This window comes from Besnoitia besnoiti, chromosome II (assembly GCF_002563875.1).
Source record: "Besnoitia besnoiti strain Bb-Ger1 chromosome II, whole genome shotgun sequence".
NCBI classification, from domain to species: domain Eukaryota; phylum Apicomplexa; class Conoidasida; order Eucoccidiorida; family Sarcocystidae; genus Besnoitia; species Besnoitia besnoiti.
In genome coordinates this window covers 4,939,621-4,954,024 of record NC_042357.1, presented here as the reverse complement: position 1 = coordinate 4,954,024, position 14,404 = coordinate 4,939,621, and the positions used below count along the sequence as shown (strand labels likewise).

At 58.0% G+C, this 14,404-nt stretch overlaps 1 protein-coding gene across 1 annotated transcript; it reads right to left on the bottom strand.

The window, feature by feature from the left end:
* Window positions 1-2,712: 2,712 nt before the first annotated feature.
* BESB_040420 (putative replication licensing factor) lies at window positions 2,713-11,794 on the bottom strand (the record flags this gene model as incomplete). Its single annotated transcript, XM_029362628.1, has 17 exons — window positions 2,713-2,970; window positions 3,239-3,347; window positions 3,707-4,085; window positions 4,631-4,753; window positions 4,951-5,098; window positions 5,290-5,475; window positions 5,775-5,881; window positions 6,347-6,405; window positions 6,718-6,861; window positions 7,390-7,475; window positions 7,686-7,793; window positions 8,101-8,269; window positions 8,704-8,972; window positions 9,351-9,513; window positions 10,031-10,150; window positions 10,654-10,816; window positions 11,437-11,794. 17 exons carry the CDS (start codon window positions 11,792-11,794, stop codon window positions 2,713-2,715), a joined length of 2,949 nt encoding a protein of 982 aa, XP_029221593.1.
* Between the last annotated feature and the right edge of the window lie 2,610 nt (window positions 11,795-14,404).

Genomic DNA, 14,404 nt, shown 5'->3' with positions numbered 1-14,404 from the left:
GCGAAGACTGATCGCGGCGAGCGCGCGGAGAGCTCAAGTGGCAACGCAAACGCGGCGCCCACAACTTGTGCATCCTCGGCAGGCGGCGCTAGAAAGGAGTCTCCTCTCGCGCTGCGCAGAGGGAGACGTCTTCCGCGCAAACCCGTGCCAGGAAACAGCGACAGCAGGCCGCGCGTGAGGCTCCGGATGCGAGGCTCTAGAGAGTCTGCACGTGGAAAGGCCGGGAGACAGACAAGGCGGAAGTCGATCCGGGAGCGAGACGTACTTTTGGGAAGGTCGCACGCTCAAACCCGCGAGGCGCGACGCGCTGCCATTTACCTCCTGGACTGTGAGCGGACATCCAGGCGTGTGAGTCAGACGGAGGATACCGACGGGGATCAACACAGGAACAATTCAATAACATGCGAGTAATGAGCCGATATAGAGGTGCTGTACAACCCGAGGATGGACAGAGAGAGGCGTGTGTCTTTGTTGGTCGAAGGCCGCAGGAGCGGCTGGGAGGGCGAGGGGGAGTCGAGCGCCGCGTCGCGAGCCCAGGGTTCTTTTCAAAGTGTCGAGGGAAGGGAGGGGAACACGCAAGAGCGAAGTGTGTGTAGAATGCGCCGGCCGATAGAAATGTTGACGTGTGTTTTCGTTGACCTATTTTTCGATCTCTCTGGGCAGCTGTGCTGCGTTCTGGCGGGGATGAGAGTGTGCGTTGTCTCAGAACCTGACTCCAGTGCTTCGCGTGTTATTTCCGGCGTGCTTCCACTCGCTCACGAGTCTCGCGGGCTGCGCCTGTCTAGTCAATTCATCTCAAGTTTTTTTGTCTTCTTGAGAACTGCCAGGATAGCGCAGACCCTTCTCTAGCCGCTCAACGGGGTCCCCGTCGAGGCGCCACAGGGCGAGCGCAGCAGTCTGGCTAGTTGCTTGTATACATATGGTGGTTTTCGAATATATGCTGGACACCACTATACCCTTAATGCAGTTAACGTGACGGTCATGAAAAGCGTCGGAGATACTGTGAATCTATTCCATGTAAACACTGGTGCTTCTCCATAGTTGAGCACTGCGCGTTAACGGAAATCAAGAGCTTTCACTGATTGTAGTTATGAAACGTGACTAGATCACCTAGCCCACACGATCCGGTTGTTTGGGAATAACGTCTGACTCACCCTTATAGACAGCCCGGCGGCCCGTGCCCACGACCGAGCTCTCCCATTCGCGCGCAACTGCGATGGCTCTGAAGTAGAAACGATTTCCATGGCCTCCCACATCAAAGCGCTACTGCAGTGCTCCGACAGTCTCACCGAAAGGAAGACGTGGCTTCACTTCAGAGGCGAGATCCACCCCTGCCCAACCTTGTTTGAGGCATGGGCGGCAGCGACTAGCGCCGGAGGCGCCAGAGAGACTTGCGCGATCGCGATCACCACTCCCGCGCGTTAAGCGAGATAGCTGAGTGTTTGGCAGCGTATGCGTGAAACGTAGCCAGTGTGAAGTTTGGTCGTAATCCAGCTTTACCCTCTACGTTGTTATGTTAACCAAATAAATCTCATCGTTGTTAATATTTCATTGACACGTTGATCACAAACGTACTAACAAACCACCGATTTTGGATGGGATTACTTTTAACACAGCATAATGTGCTAAAAAGTACCTTTCAGGCACGATACGAAGCGACGTTTCGAATTCCATAGAGACTGCCAGGCCGCGATTTCACTCTGTGAGTGACCGCGAACGGACACAGTGAGCTTCTGAATGCAAAGTGTGGCGACGCGCACTCAGCGGGAAGACAGACGTGTAAACTCCCCGCAGCGGCCCGTAGGCAACCCGGGGTTTTTTCTGCTTTGCCAAAGCGTGCCTTAGAGGCGAGCAGCTCCTAAATCTAGGCTCGCAGTATTACCACGCACGTGTGGTTCGGTGTATCTTGGGGAGCAGAGCGGCTGTAAACTACATTTGAGTGACCAGGCGAGAGAGATGGGTGCGATTAGACCGCATTCGTTTCTTTGTCCGTGTTTGCTTTCTGCAAGCTCATGAGATTGAAGTCACGAGAAAGCGCAGTGCCTTTGATCTCGCTGACAGGTTAGGGTCTTCATTTTTAGAGGTGTCGAGACATGCTTACCACCTCCACGGGCCCGCGGAGATAGACCGAAATGCGGCCATAACGCACTCATGGCTCACAGAATTTCTAAAACACAAGTGAAAGAAAACTGAGGCACTCAGATACAGGCGGCGTCTACTTGCCTCGCTCGCAGAACTCTCGCGTGTCTGTTCACTCCAGCTGTGTCCTCCATTCAAAGAGACATGAGCCTCCTCCGGTCGGGCGAGCTTGTGGTGGCACCCTCTTTTTCGCCTTGAACTCTCCCACGAAAACATCTAACAGAGTCTGTGCGTGTTTCCTCTTGCTTCGCGAAGCTCGCCCACTTTGAAAAACGGCTTTCCACGGGACTTGCGTGCGCTCCTAACACGATCTGCATGGCAGGCGGCTGCCCGCGGGCGGTGAGCTCGTCTCGCTTGCGGCGTCTTCCTCCTCTCTCCTCTCCCGTGGTGTCTCTCTGCATGAGTTCCCCTGCACAGGTCCCTTCTTCCGCCTGTCCAGCGGCGTCAAATCGATCGCTGCGCGCGCTTCCGCACTGCCTCGCGTGATCTCCCCCCAAACCCCTCCATTTTCCCCCTCCCCCACCCCGCCCCCTCCCCCGGAGCGGAGTCGCCCACTCAGAACGGCGTTCACGTTCACGGCTCTAGTTTGTCGAACTCCTCGCTGGGCAAGTCGCCGTCGCCCTCTTCGCCTGCGTTGCCGTCGGCGGCCTCTTCGTGTTCCGGGTCGCCGAACGAACGGTAGCCGAACGAAGAGGCAAAGGTGCCTGGCGGCAGGTTCTCTCGCCCGCGCCCAGTGGTGCCTGAAGCCAGGAGCGACAACTGGTCATCGGGCACGTTCGGATGCGCGCGCAGCAGCAGCTCGTCCGCGCCGCCCTCGGGAACCGCCTCTCCCTGCAGCCAGGAAGGCACACGCGCACGAGAGAGTCAGCGAAGGAGGCGCGGCGGAGCAACGGCAGCCGAGTCACCAAAACACACGCGCACACCCCCTGATGCCCCCCGCCACGCGCGACAGACCTGCGCGCTTATGGCCGTGCGTGCCGAGATGAACGCTGCGCTCGCGACGACATTCGGAAGGAAACTGGATGGAAGCAACGGGAATCCGCGAAAATAACGCCGGGTTCTCGTCCTTGCCCCCCCCGCGACCGGCGTGTGCACTTACAACCAGGTAGCCCTCGTGCTCAATCAGACGGCGGATGATCAGCTGCAGCTTCCGCGCCCAGCCCTCGAGCTCGTTCACGTCGTCGCACTTCAAAATCTCATCAAGCCACCTGCGCAAGACAGACAAAAAACGAGACACACATGTAACGAAGCTTGCATCTCGGTGTCTCCCACGACGACAGTGGCAACGCCATTCGCCTGTCTACTCGTGCGCCTAAACACGGCCCTGATTGCCAAAACGCTAATCTATATACCTAAACATATACTACATGCCATGCACGGACGTCTACGAAGACACGCTGTAAGCATCACAGCCTGAGCCACACCCAGTGCATGCATACCACCACGCAGACACCGCAGGCAAATGCTAAGAAATATAAATGAATAAGGCTGGGGGCACAACACAGGCACTGGTTGATCTCGTGAACTCGAGCGCCATCGGAAATCGCTCATTCGCGTCTCTGCGTACCACTCAATGACGGCGGAGCTGTTGACGCCAGTGAACGCGTCCCCTTGGTCTTCCTTCTCTCGCTCGAGCTGCATGACGTAGTCGACGATCTGCGACGAGATGCGTCTGTAGTCTTGCTGCGAAATGCGGATTTGTTTCGGCTGTGCGTCTGCGTCCGCGTCCCCTGTTGCGGGCATCGTCGCGTCCGTCTCCGCGCCCTCGTCGCCGTCCTGGCGCTTTCTCGCCTCTTCGTCTTTCTTCTCGCTCTCCATCGACTCGTCCAGCAGTACCACGTCTCGAGTGTAAACGATGCGCTGCAGCGAGGCGCGGAAGATCTGCACCGCCTCCTGCACATGCTCGATCTCGACAAAGTCTGAAAACTTCAGCCGCGCGACGGCCTCTGAAAAGCACGCGCAGGAACACGCTGAACTCCCTCGCTCTCGCAGCCGCGCGCACTCACGCCGTCTCGAAACACGCACGCAGCCTCTCGCGCGCAACTTACGCAACTCCCCCCCCCCCCCCCCCCCAACCCCCCAAGACGCATCCGCGAGACACGCCTCTCCACGAAACTAAACAAGCGTCTACACCCCTATGCATGCATGTATATACAACTGGATAAACAAAAAATTGTACCCAGGAGCGACAGGCAGCCCCGACCTGCAACCGTCTCCCAGCACGCGCGTGGAAAACCCACAACAGACTTGCGTCTGGCGGACAGTCTGTCAGGAAATCATCCACAACGCAGCCGCAAGTTCTAGAACAGGCCAACTCGGTGGAGACCGCGCCTACGAGTGACGGCTTGCTTCTGCGGGAGTGCATACACCGAAGCTGATAGCCGTGCAGACTGCATGCACTGCCTCGGGGGTTGCTGAGCTCTCCACATGTTCTTTTTGAGGCCATTTCAAAACGCGCAGCTCCCTTCGCCTTGCGAGTCACCCATCTCACCGGAGAGCCGAACGAGAGACTCGAGCTGACGAACTGTCATGCGCATGTTCTGCTGCAGCCCGGGCTGCCCGTCCATGAGGCGCAGCGAGACGTAAGTCTCCGCGAGCCTAGCCTTCGCCTCATCTGGAAACTCACAAGGCAGGGACAGCGACAGATGTGCGTCGGGTTGTTTTTCCTGCGAAAGCTGCTGCATGTCTGCAGAGGGACGCCAGTATCGGCTCGTCAGGCGCCGCACGAGAGCGCTCTGCCTGTGTTCCTGCTCGAATGTAGGGCGACAGGGTGAGCGACCCCGGGAGAGAACTAATCAGCCGTCCACTCACCAGTCATGAGCGGCTTCAGCTTCTGGGCGCACTGGATGTACACGCGCAGTTCGTCGGCTGTGAGCGCGTTTTCCATCTCAGCTGCTCGCTCTGCTCTCTGTCGCGCGAGAGCTTCTTCACGAGCTTCGTCAGTCAAGTGATACGATGCCTGAAAAGGGAAGCCACGCACGACTCGCTACGCAGTTTTCTCTCTGAATCCAACGCGCCTGTGCGTCGCGCCTCTCCCGACGGAACCCGCCTTCGTCATCCGCTCGCGAGAGCCCTGCGCCTAGCGGCGGCCGCTAAAATCGAGCGAAGATGCGAAAACAACACGCCCCCCGGCTGGGTCTCCATGCGTACCACGTGCTCAAAGATGGCGCGGTCCCGCTCCTCGTCCGCCTCGTCGATCAACGTGAAGAAAAGATCAAAACGCGACAGCAGCGGCGGCGGCAGGTTGACGTTCGCCGCGAAGCTCTTGCTCTTATCGTACCGCCCGAAGCGCGGGTTGCAGGCCGCCAGCACCGACGCACGCGCATTGAGCGTCGCCTGTAAACGAAACAAACGCAAAGAGGTGACGAAGCTGCCAGATATTACACCGAGACGCACACGAGAGGAGAGACAGAACACAAACCGCGACGGGTTTCGAGACACACGCGGCTGCAGCGCTCATCTGCATTGAGGGTTTAGAGTTTAGGTAAACAAAAGAGGCTACGCCTCGGAATGTCCTTTTGCTGGGTCACGCCGGCCGCGTTCCCCGAACTGCGTGCCGCGAAGTCAAGCTTTCGCTTGCAATATCCCTTCATGTGACGCTTGTTCATGTCTGCATGCGCCGCGCCACGCGTTACCTGAATGCCGGCCTTCGAAATCGAGATCGTCTGCTGCTCCATCGCCTCGTGGATCGCTACGCGATCCTTCTCGTCCATCTTGTCGAATTCGTCGATGCAGCAGATGCCTGCCGACCGCCCCCCCAAAATCACACTCCGTAGTACACATATATAAAATATATGTATACGCATGTACAGATACACATGATATATATGTATGCATGTATGTAGATATCTGGTAGATATATGGCTAGCATAGACGCGGTTCTCTCCCAGCGCAACCCATACAAATGTATGGGTACGTAGGTAGGAATAATGTCCCACCGTGGTAGTACATCGCCGCTACGCAGTCAATACCTAGAAAAGAACATAATATAAATAAATTGACAAACAAAAAAATGTATGTGGATTCCCGATTTCACTTTTGGGCAGCATGTATGTAGGGTGGCTGCACGTCTATGGCGTATTCTGCGATACCGCTCTCCGCGGCAACCCGGATGAGTGCAGCCGCACAGCACGAAAAAACAGTTGTATTCACTCGAAAACATTTTTATTTGATGTTCTTCGCGCTATAGAGAAGCCGCTCGGCTCACCTTGGTCAGCGTACATCAGCGCACCGGCCTCGAGCACGAAGTCGCCCTGGTCAGTGTCTCTGAAAAAGACAGAGGAAAGCGCGGATTCGACACGCGGAGATTTCCGCCTGCCGATAAAATGAAACGGAGAAACGCGGAGAAACGCAGACGCGGAAGGCCTCCGAGAGCCGGGAAACCCACCAGACCTTCCACCTTGCCCGTGTGTCGGGCGCATCGCCTACGACGGCAAGCGAGACGCGCAAGACCAAGTGAGGCCTTTCACGCACTGAAGCCAGAAAGAAAGCTCTCGGTTCTGCCCGATGACGTGAGCGAACGAGACGCGAAAGAATCTCCTCTTTTTCCCGGTTTTTCCCCCTCGTTCTGGAACTGACCTGACAACCGCAGCGGTGAGACCCGCTGCTGTGCTTCCCTTGCCCGAGGCGAAGACCGCGCGCGGCGAGAAGCTCTCGACCCACGTCAGCAGTTGACTCTTGCTCGTTGACGGGTCGCCAACGATGCACATGTTGATGTCTCCTCTGAGAGAAACCACTCGACAGAAAACAGCCTCTTCCGCAAGACTACGACAGCCCGCACGACCAAAACCGCGCGTAGATACAGGAACTATACACACTATAGATACTGCGTTCTCTTCATGTCCTTCGCGGAGCTGCTCGTGAGCCTCGAAGGCGCCTTTCCACAATAATGCCGCTAAAAACGACAGCGGACCCACGCCACGGTTCTCAGGAGCAAAGTCCGTATCTGGAGGAATCCACGGGTCTTGCTTGGTCTGCACAAGTCATTGTATACATATAAATATATTTATATATATCTGTGTATTGTCTGGTATGACTGGACATGCATGCTCATTGGGGCGCTGTCGTGTGCAGCCTGTTTTTCAGAAACACAACGCAAAGTCGTCGTTGGTATACGTTGCTTCTGAGTCTCGATCAGCCGGATTGTCTCTCGGCACTGACTCCTTTCTGTTCTCCCTGGAGTCTGCTTTGCGTGTGTTCCCCGTCGCCTTTCTCGAGTCCCTCGCTTTCAAGGTCGGCGGCAGCGCCTACCTGAGCCGCGCGTTGGAGGTGCTCTTCTGCACGCCTCCAGTCATGAGGAGCAGAATGCCCTTTTTGATGTCATCGTTGCCCCAGACCTGAAGCCGTGAAAGAAAAAAAGACGCCACCGCAGCATCGCGCGCAGTTTCGTCGACTCACGTAAGCGCTGCCTCGCTCGACCGCCGGCGCTTCTCTGCACCTGGGCGGCGCAGGCGCACGCCTCTTTATCAGGCACAGACACCCTCAGCAAACTCCGTGTACACTCTTTTTCTCTGTTTCTGTTTTTGAACTGAACGGGTTCCACTTACGCGAGGCGCGACGGACTTTGCGAGGCGGTCGAGGGTGTGAGGATCTTCTGCGATCTCGCGCAGCCACTCGAAGGCTCCAGTGTTGAGGAAGTCCGACGCTTGGAAAAACTGCAGACGAAATCCAGTTGCGACAGGCAACAGGCACGCGAGACGCAGTGGAAAGGCAGGAAGCGAATCTCTGAAAACCCAGCACGCGCGTACACGCTGTACGAATATAATCGCATTCACTTCAGTGGTCGCCTTAGGCGGAGAGCGCCGCCTAGGTAGCAAAGAGACGTGCGACATAGCCTCAACCCTAACGCGAGGCGTGGCGACTTCCAAAACGCCACAAAGTCCGCAACACTGTCGACCTGGCTATACAAGAACTAAGGTCTTCGAAGGCGCAGCCGGCAGCGCAGCACATCTCGCAGCTCACCTCGCGGTTCTCCTGGGCGCCGCTGGAGTCCTTCCTCGTCTCGCTTTCAGCCTGGACATCGACGGCGAGCAAGGAGATGCGGAAGTTCATTTCGCGCACACCCAAGCCCTTCAAACCCGTCAGAGGCACCACGCCCAAGCCCGCCTCGTTGCGACGCGGACGATCGCTCCTGCAGCAACAAAGGTGATTCGAGGCTTCCAGCACGTGGAGCGCAAAGGTCCTCCAGCCTCGCCAGCTGCCGGTCTGCTCCCTGTCTGGTTTTGATTTCCCGCTGAGCGAGGAACTGACACCTCCACGCGCGAGTGCGCACCTGAGCTCCTTCCTCCATCTCCTTTAGCTGGCGATGAGCTCACGGGGAAGCGCCTAGAGTTTAGGGCGAAGCCGACTGGATGAAGCGGGAGGGCCTCGGTTCGACGACACGCAAAGTGTGTACTCTGGTGCTTGAACAGATTTCACTCATGCACGCGCGCATTCGTGTCCTGTGTAAGTTTAGAGAAAGCGGGTGAGACGCAGGGGGAAATCTCCGCAGACATTTGTAGCGGTACACGAGCCACAGACACGAAAAGCAGAAGCAGACACCCGCGGGCGCCGCACTTTTCTCACCTTCCGAGTTGGGCAGGTTTCATGAGGGGCGCGAGATCCGGCAGCGCCACGAGGGCGCCAGACACCACGATTACGTCGCCAGCGTAGACGGAGTCCACCAAATCGTGCCTCGCGATGATGTCCAGAGAGCGCGGTACCGCCGACGAGGTCGAGGACGAGTTCGACGGCTCCTGCAAGCGAATCTTCTGCCAGTCACCATACCGACAGCGCTCAAACAGGAGCTCCCAGTTGGTCGTGTTGTTGCAGTTCACGCCGTGGCATTGACGCGGCTGCGAGACAGAAACACGCGAAGGACAGAAACATCATGCATTACTCAACGCACATTTCGGTATCGAAAAAAAATACTCTAGCAGGGTAATACATATATATATATATATATATGCACATGCCCGTATGCCTATATGCTAACGTATATGTATATACGTATATGTATGTGTTGCTGACCCTGCGTACAGTGGACGTTCCGGACACGTTGTAAGACATGGAGCACGCGGAAGCTCGCAACAAACAATGCAGCCTCAGATGACACTGTTTAACCCAGGAACCACTAGTGAGATAGACACAAGGGCAGCCGAACTACGGGCGGATGGAACCGAGTCCATCTGCGAGTTAGGTGCGCCGTTTACTGCATGGATCTCCTTGCTCACCTGCGTGTATTTGAACTGCTGCTCGACATCGGGCTCGATGGAGCCACACTCGAGGCACTTGAAGGCCGCTCTGAGGAGTTCTGGCCGCACATCTGTCGTGCGCGTGACTTGCCCTCGGATGCTCAACAAGCTTCCCAGCATGTTGCAGCGAATACTCCCGATTCTGCGAGAAAAAAACCAGAAAACCGACCAGGCAGACTCGTCATAACCCAGCCACCACACTCAAAGTCGGTCGAGGCAGCAGAGGCCTCGCGCGCAGACGACAGCAAAGCGCGGACGCATGCGCGCCCGCTGGGCCTCGTAGAGAAGCAGCTGCCTCGGCTGTGTCGACTGCGTATCTGGACGCCGAGCGCCTTTTCAATCCCGGCGAACGGTCACGCGCGCAGAACGAGAGAGAGAGAAAGCCGGTGTGGCTCTGCGTGTCAACCAGGGGAGCAGGCTTGGGGGAAGCGCGGCCCAAAAAAAGCTCTCGCCAAGGGGCGACCCACGCGCGGAGGCGCGACCGGTTCGTGGATATGAAACGTTCCGAAGAGCTGAACTCATCATGGCCGCTTCGAGGCAGGGGGAGGCAGCCGCGCGGGAACTCGACGTTGGTGTTGCTCCTCTGCGCCCTCCGTTGCGCCCGTCCAGCTGCAGCGCCTCTCTAGCCATTTGGCATTCTCTGTGTTCCTTTCACTCACTCGTACACGTATTTCTGGGAGCCGACGACCTGCAGGACGTAGGAGAACTGCGGCGCGTTCATCTGCGCGGCGAGCTTCTCCATCAGCAGCTGGAAGGACTCTTGAAGGCGGCCTCGAATTCTGAAAAGAACTCAATGAGAAAGGAGACGCACGGCAAATGTGGCAAAGCGTCCTGCGGCTGATGAGGTAGGAAAGAGTTCGCAGCTGCCAGAAGAGAACTGAAATAACGATTTTCAAAGTCCGAATTAGACCACACCTGACCTCAGAGAGCTAGCAGCACGCACCAGCCACAAAGAGCTCCGCCTCTTGTGTCGGACGCTCGCGCCAGCGATGCGCACATTCGCCCACATGCAGATATATGCGTGCATATAGATAGACACAAGTAGATACAGGTAGACGTATTGACAGAGATAGGTATGCCATACGGAAGGGACAACAGTTGGTTGACTAGCGGAGAAATCTGGAGAGAAACGGAATTGCAGGTCTCGTCCTCGCAGCTTGTCTGGTCGATCTTTGGGCCTCGCCGACACCGCAAGGAGACAGGGGCAGGCGAATGCGAGCGCAGAGCCACGGCAAGAAGCATCTGCTTCGCATTTGCCTCGGCGGGAAAGAACGAGTTTTACCTTATGTAGTTGCGGCGAATGTGCTCGGCGAGCCGCATGCCGGCGTCCTGCACAGGGGCGCCCTGCGGCTGCCAGCTCTCGACGTGCTCCAAGCGAACAATTAGCGTGCGGTTCCCCTGCGACTCGCGAATCAGACGCGCCATGGCGCGCATGTAGTAAGCCTCTGCAGACAAACAGAGAAGACAGGGACTGTGCAAGCAAGCATGAGCCGCGAAGACGAAAAGACCGCAGTTTTTTTTCCGCCCAGCTGCCCCCCTTTCCTCTCCCCCCCACGCCCCTCCGTCCCCGCTGGTAACTCGAAGCGGTCGCGCCACCGGGTTCGTTTCCATCTTCTCATGTCTTCTTCCTCCTCTCTCCCAGGCGCAGCGTCAGCCAGCTTGGATCGACAGCCTGTGACTGGAAAGTGACAGGCTCCGCTTCACACGCACGCAGAACTGGTGACGCAGCTACCCCACGGCCGCACCCAGTCGCACACAGTTCTCGCTTTTTTCTCTCTTTGCGAGTTCGCTCTCTTCTTCGCGTCCCGTCTCAGCGAGTGCCCGCTCCTCCGTGCGCTTCGATGTCTCCACTCTCCACTCCGCTCGCCCTCTGCCCCTGCCTCAGTCTCGCCTCCGCGGCGCCGAGTCTCCTCGTCGTTCTTCGCGCGCACTCGCTCTCTCAGTCTGTTGCTTGTTTCCGTGGTGTCCTCGCGGCTCTTTTCTTCCTCTCGCGCCCTCCGCCCTCGCTCGATGGACTCCCTCCCATCTGGTGAGTCTCCTCGCGGGGGGGCAGCCGGTCGCTCACCTGCGATTTCGGCCGGCAGGTCGGCGATCGCGGAGGGCGCGTTCTCTTCGTCTGCGTCTTCATCTTCGTCTTCGTGCTTGAAGGTCTGGAGGAAGTGCACGAAGATGTTTGCAAAGTTCTCGTCTTGCATGCGCGCAGGGTCGCGGCCGTCGCCGTTCTCGAGACTCGTCGCGCCGACGCCCGTCTCACCTTCGCCAAGACTCGCGCCGCGCTGCGTCTGACCCAGAGAGGCGAACGGCGCGAAGCTCCCCGCCGGGTTGGCTGACTGTCTCTCCTCGCGGCCGTCTTCGCCGCTCAGCGGAAAGCCCGAGGCCCGCCCCGAGGCCCGCGCGCGAGCCGGAGAGCTCAGAGACTCCATCGCGTCCGCCGCGAGAAAAAAGCGCAAAACCGGGCGTCAGAAGGAGGTGAAACGGCTGTTAGACAGAGCGGAAGCTGCGCGAGTTGCAGCTGCAGAAAGTGGAGAGCAAGACGGCGACGAAACGCAGCGACGACGGCGAACAGGCGCCTGCGAGCCGCGCGCTGGCCAGGCGACGCGTGACAAGAGAGAGGCGCAGCAGAGACGCGAACAGACGCAGCCGAGAAGAACCTGACCGGCAGACGACGAAAGCGACAAGCTTCGAGAGCGACGACGAGACAGCGGAAGGCCCACAGAAAATGGAGAGGACGCAGGGGAAGAGGACGTCGAAGACAGAACATGAGAGACAAAGATCGAAAAAGTCCAGATGACAGAAGAAATGAAAGGGTGCTCGAGTCGCCTAGAAGCGCCTGCTGCCGGCTGCGGGGGGGGGGGGGGGACTCCTGCGAGAAAACGCACGCACGCACCACAGCAGCTGTCTGTAGAAAGCAGAGAGAAGAACACATGTCGAGCACTCTCCTAGCCGGGGAAGCTCAAGCTCGCGCGGGCTTCCCCTACACGCGGAAACGCGTCCTTGACACCGCCTCACTGCACACGAGGCGACGGCGCACGGTGAGGACGATTCGCATGCGTGCAGCCCGCGTTTTTCCCCTGATGAACCCAGCAGACGAGCCTGCCGCACCGTGTGTGGCGCGCGAGTTTTCAGATCGTCTTCAACGTAAAGAAAGCTGTATCCGTTGTGTTCCATGCGTCCACGCGGAGGCTTGGAGAGAGGGGAGTGGAGGCAAAGGCGCTGCTGCACACGGCTCAGGAGTCCAGTGCGTAAGACCTGCGCAAGCCCGTCGCCGCCAGGCAGAGGTTTGTAATCGAGTGAAAGACCAATCAACACGAAAAAGATAGAGGAAGGGAATAACGGGGGAGTGAGATGACGCCGCTTCTCATCCGCCATGAAAAACAGAGCTGCGACCGTTTCGCGCCTGTCGTACGTAGCTGGAGGAGGCGCAGAGAGCGGAAGTCCGCTCACACCCTGTCGTCTCCGTTTGAAGGGGTTTCCCGTCCCATCCCGGCGTTTTGCTTTCTTATTTTTCTCATCCATTTCCTTTCTGTACAATCTCCTGGACGACGTCGAGGCAACAAGCTGTGCACGCGAGCACCATGGCAGCGTGTTTGCGAGTTTTTTTTATCCGCGCAACTTACCACAATCGAGTAGAGCAGACGCGTCCGTGTCGGGAGGCCGCCTGAAAGCGGTACGGGAAGAAAAAAAAACGAAAGAGGCGGAGGAGAGAGAAGAGACAACCCCGCCCGTACGTCGATACGCCGACGGCGACGGCGAGAGGACGAAGAGAGCAGATGCGGAGGCGTTTGCAGGCGAGTGCCGTCAAGAGAGAGAGAAAACTCGACAACAGAGAGAAAAATTCAAGCTGGGCTCCCACGAGTTGGTCTAGGCCGAACCCTGAGGACGGGAAAAGGCGGGACTTTCCCTAGAAAAGTCGGAAAAATTCACGAAAAACGGCAGTGACTCGCAAGCCACCTGCTCGCCTGCGCACACCGCCACCCCCCAAGGCGCGCGCAACACCCAGCATCCGCAGATGGGCTTCGCGAGGTTGCAACTTCGTCGGAAAGATCCTGACAGAATACGTGCCAGCCTGCCGATTTTTCGCTTTGTAGCCAGGAATTACGTCTTCACCGCCTTGCGGTGTCCCTTCGCTCTGCAAGAGCCTCAGGAAAAGGGAGAAAAACACTCGGAAACGGAGAGAGGGGGGACGGGGGTCCACGAGTCTCTCGCCGCCAACGCGTGAGCGCAGGGCGCCTAGAAACTAGCCCTTTCTGGTTAAGGACTTCGATCGTCTCGTGATCTGCGTTCTCAACCCACGACGAAGCTCTGCGGAGGCGGCACACAAAAGAGAGACGGGGAGACGCCGGTGTGAGGCTGTAGTGAACCAGAAACGGCGGGGGACGGACGGCGAGCGACTAGAAGGGTCTGAGAAGCACAGGCCAGTCAGCAGGTCTAAAATGTCACGCCTGGCGAGGCACGTTCGAAACTTTGGGCTAGGTTGCCCGGAGCCCAACAGAGAGTCGGGAGACAGCTAGGGCTCAGAGTGACTGTTTGCTTCTGCGAGTCTACCGCTCGCGTGAGAGGGCGAAGTTGAGTGACGCCATGCGGCGTGGGCATCGTAGCCGCACAGCGCGTGTCGCTTGACAGCTGCGCTATGAAGGAAGTTCCGCTCTACGGCGAGATGCTTGAGATTTCATTTGCATCCGCTAGGGCACTGTACCCCAGTTGGCGCGCGTGCAGAGTCCAGGCGGTGCGCGCCGCGCAGACTTCTAACACTCGAAGCCGCCAGCGCGTCTGAACTGGGCAGCCATCTCGTCGGCAGCGGCTGCTTCGAAAAGCCACAGTTTCTCCATCGTGCTGCGTGTGAACGAAGTCCAGAACGAGCGGGGCCGTGCCCCCACCGCTGCGCGGAGTGATTTCTCTGCATGTAAACGCCAACGCCGCAGTCGTCTTTCCTCTCTGTCGGTTTCACAGCAGCCGCGGTCCGGTCGAGGGCATTGCGGCTCTCCCCCTCCTCTGTCGCCCAGCAGAACTCTTGATCAGTCGAGCTGCTGCCG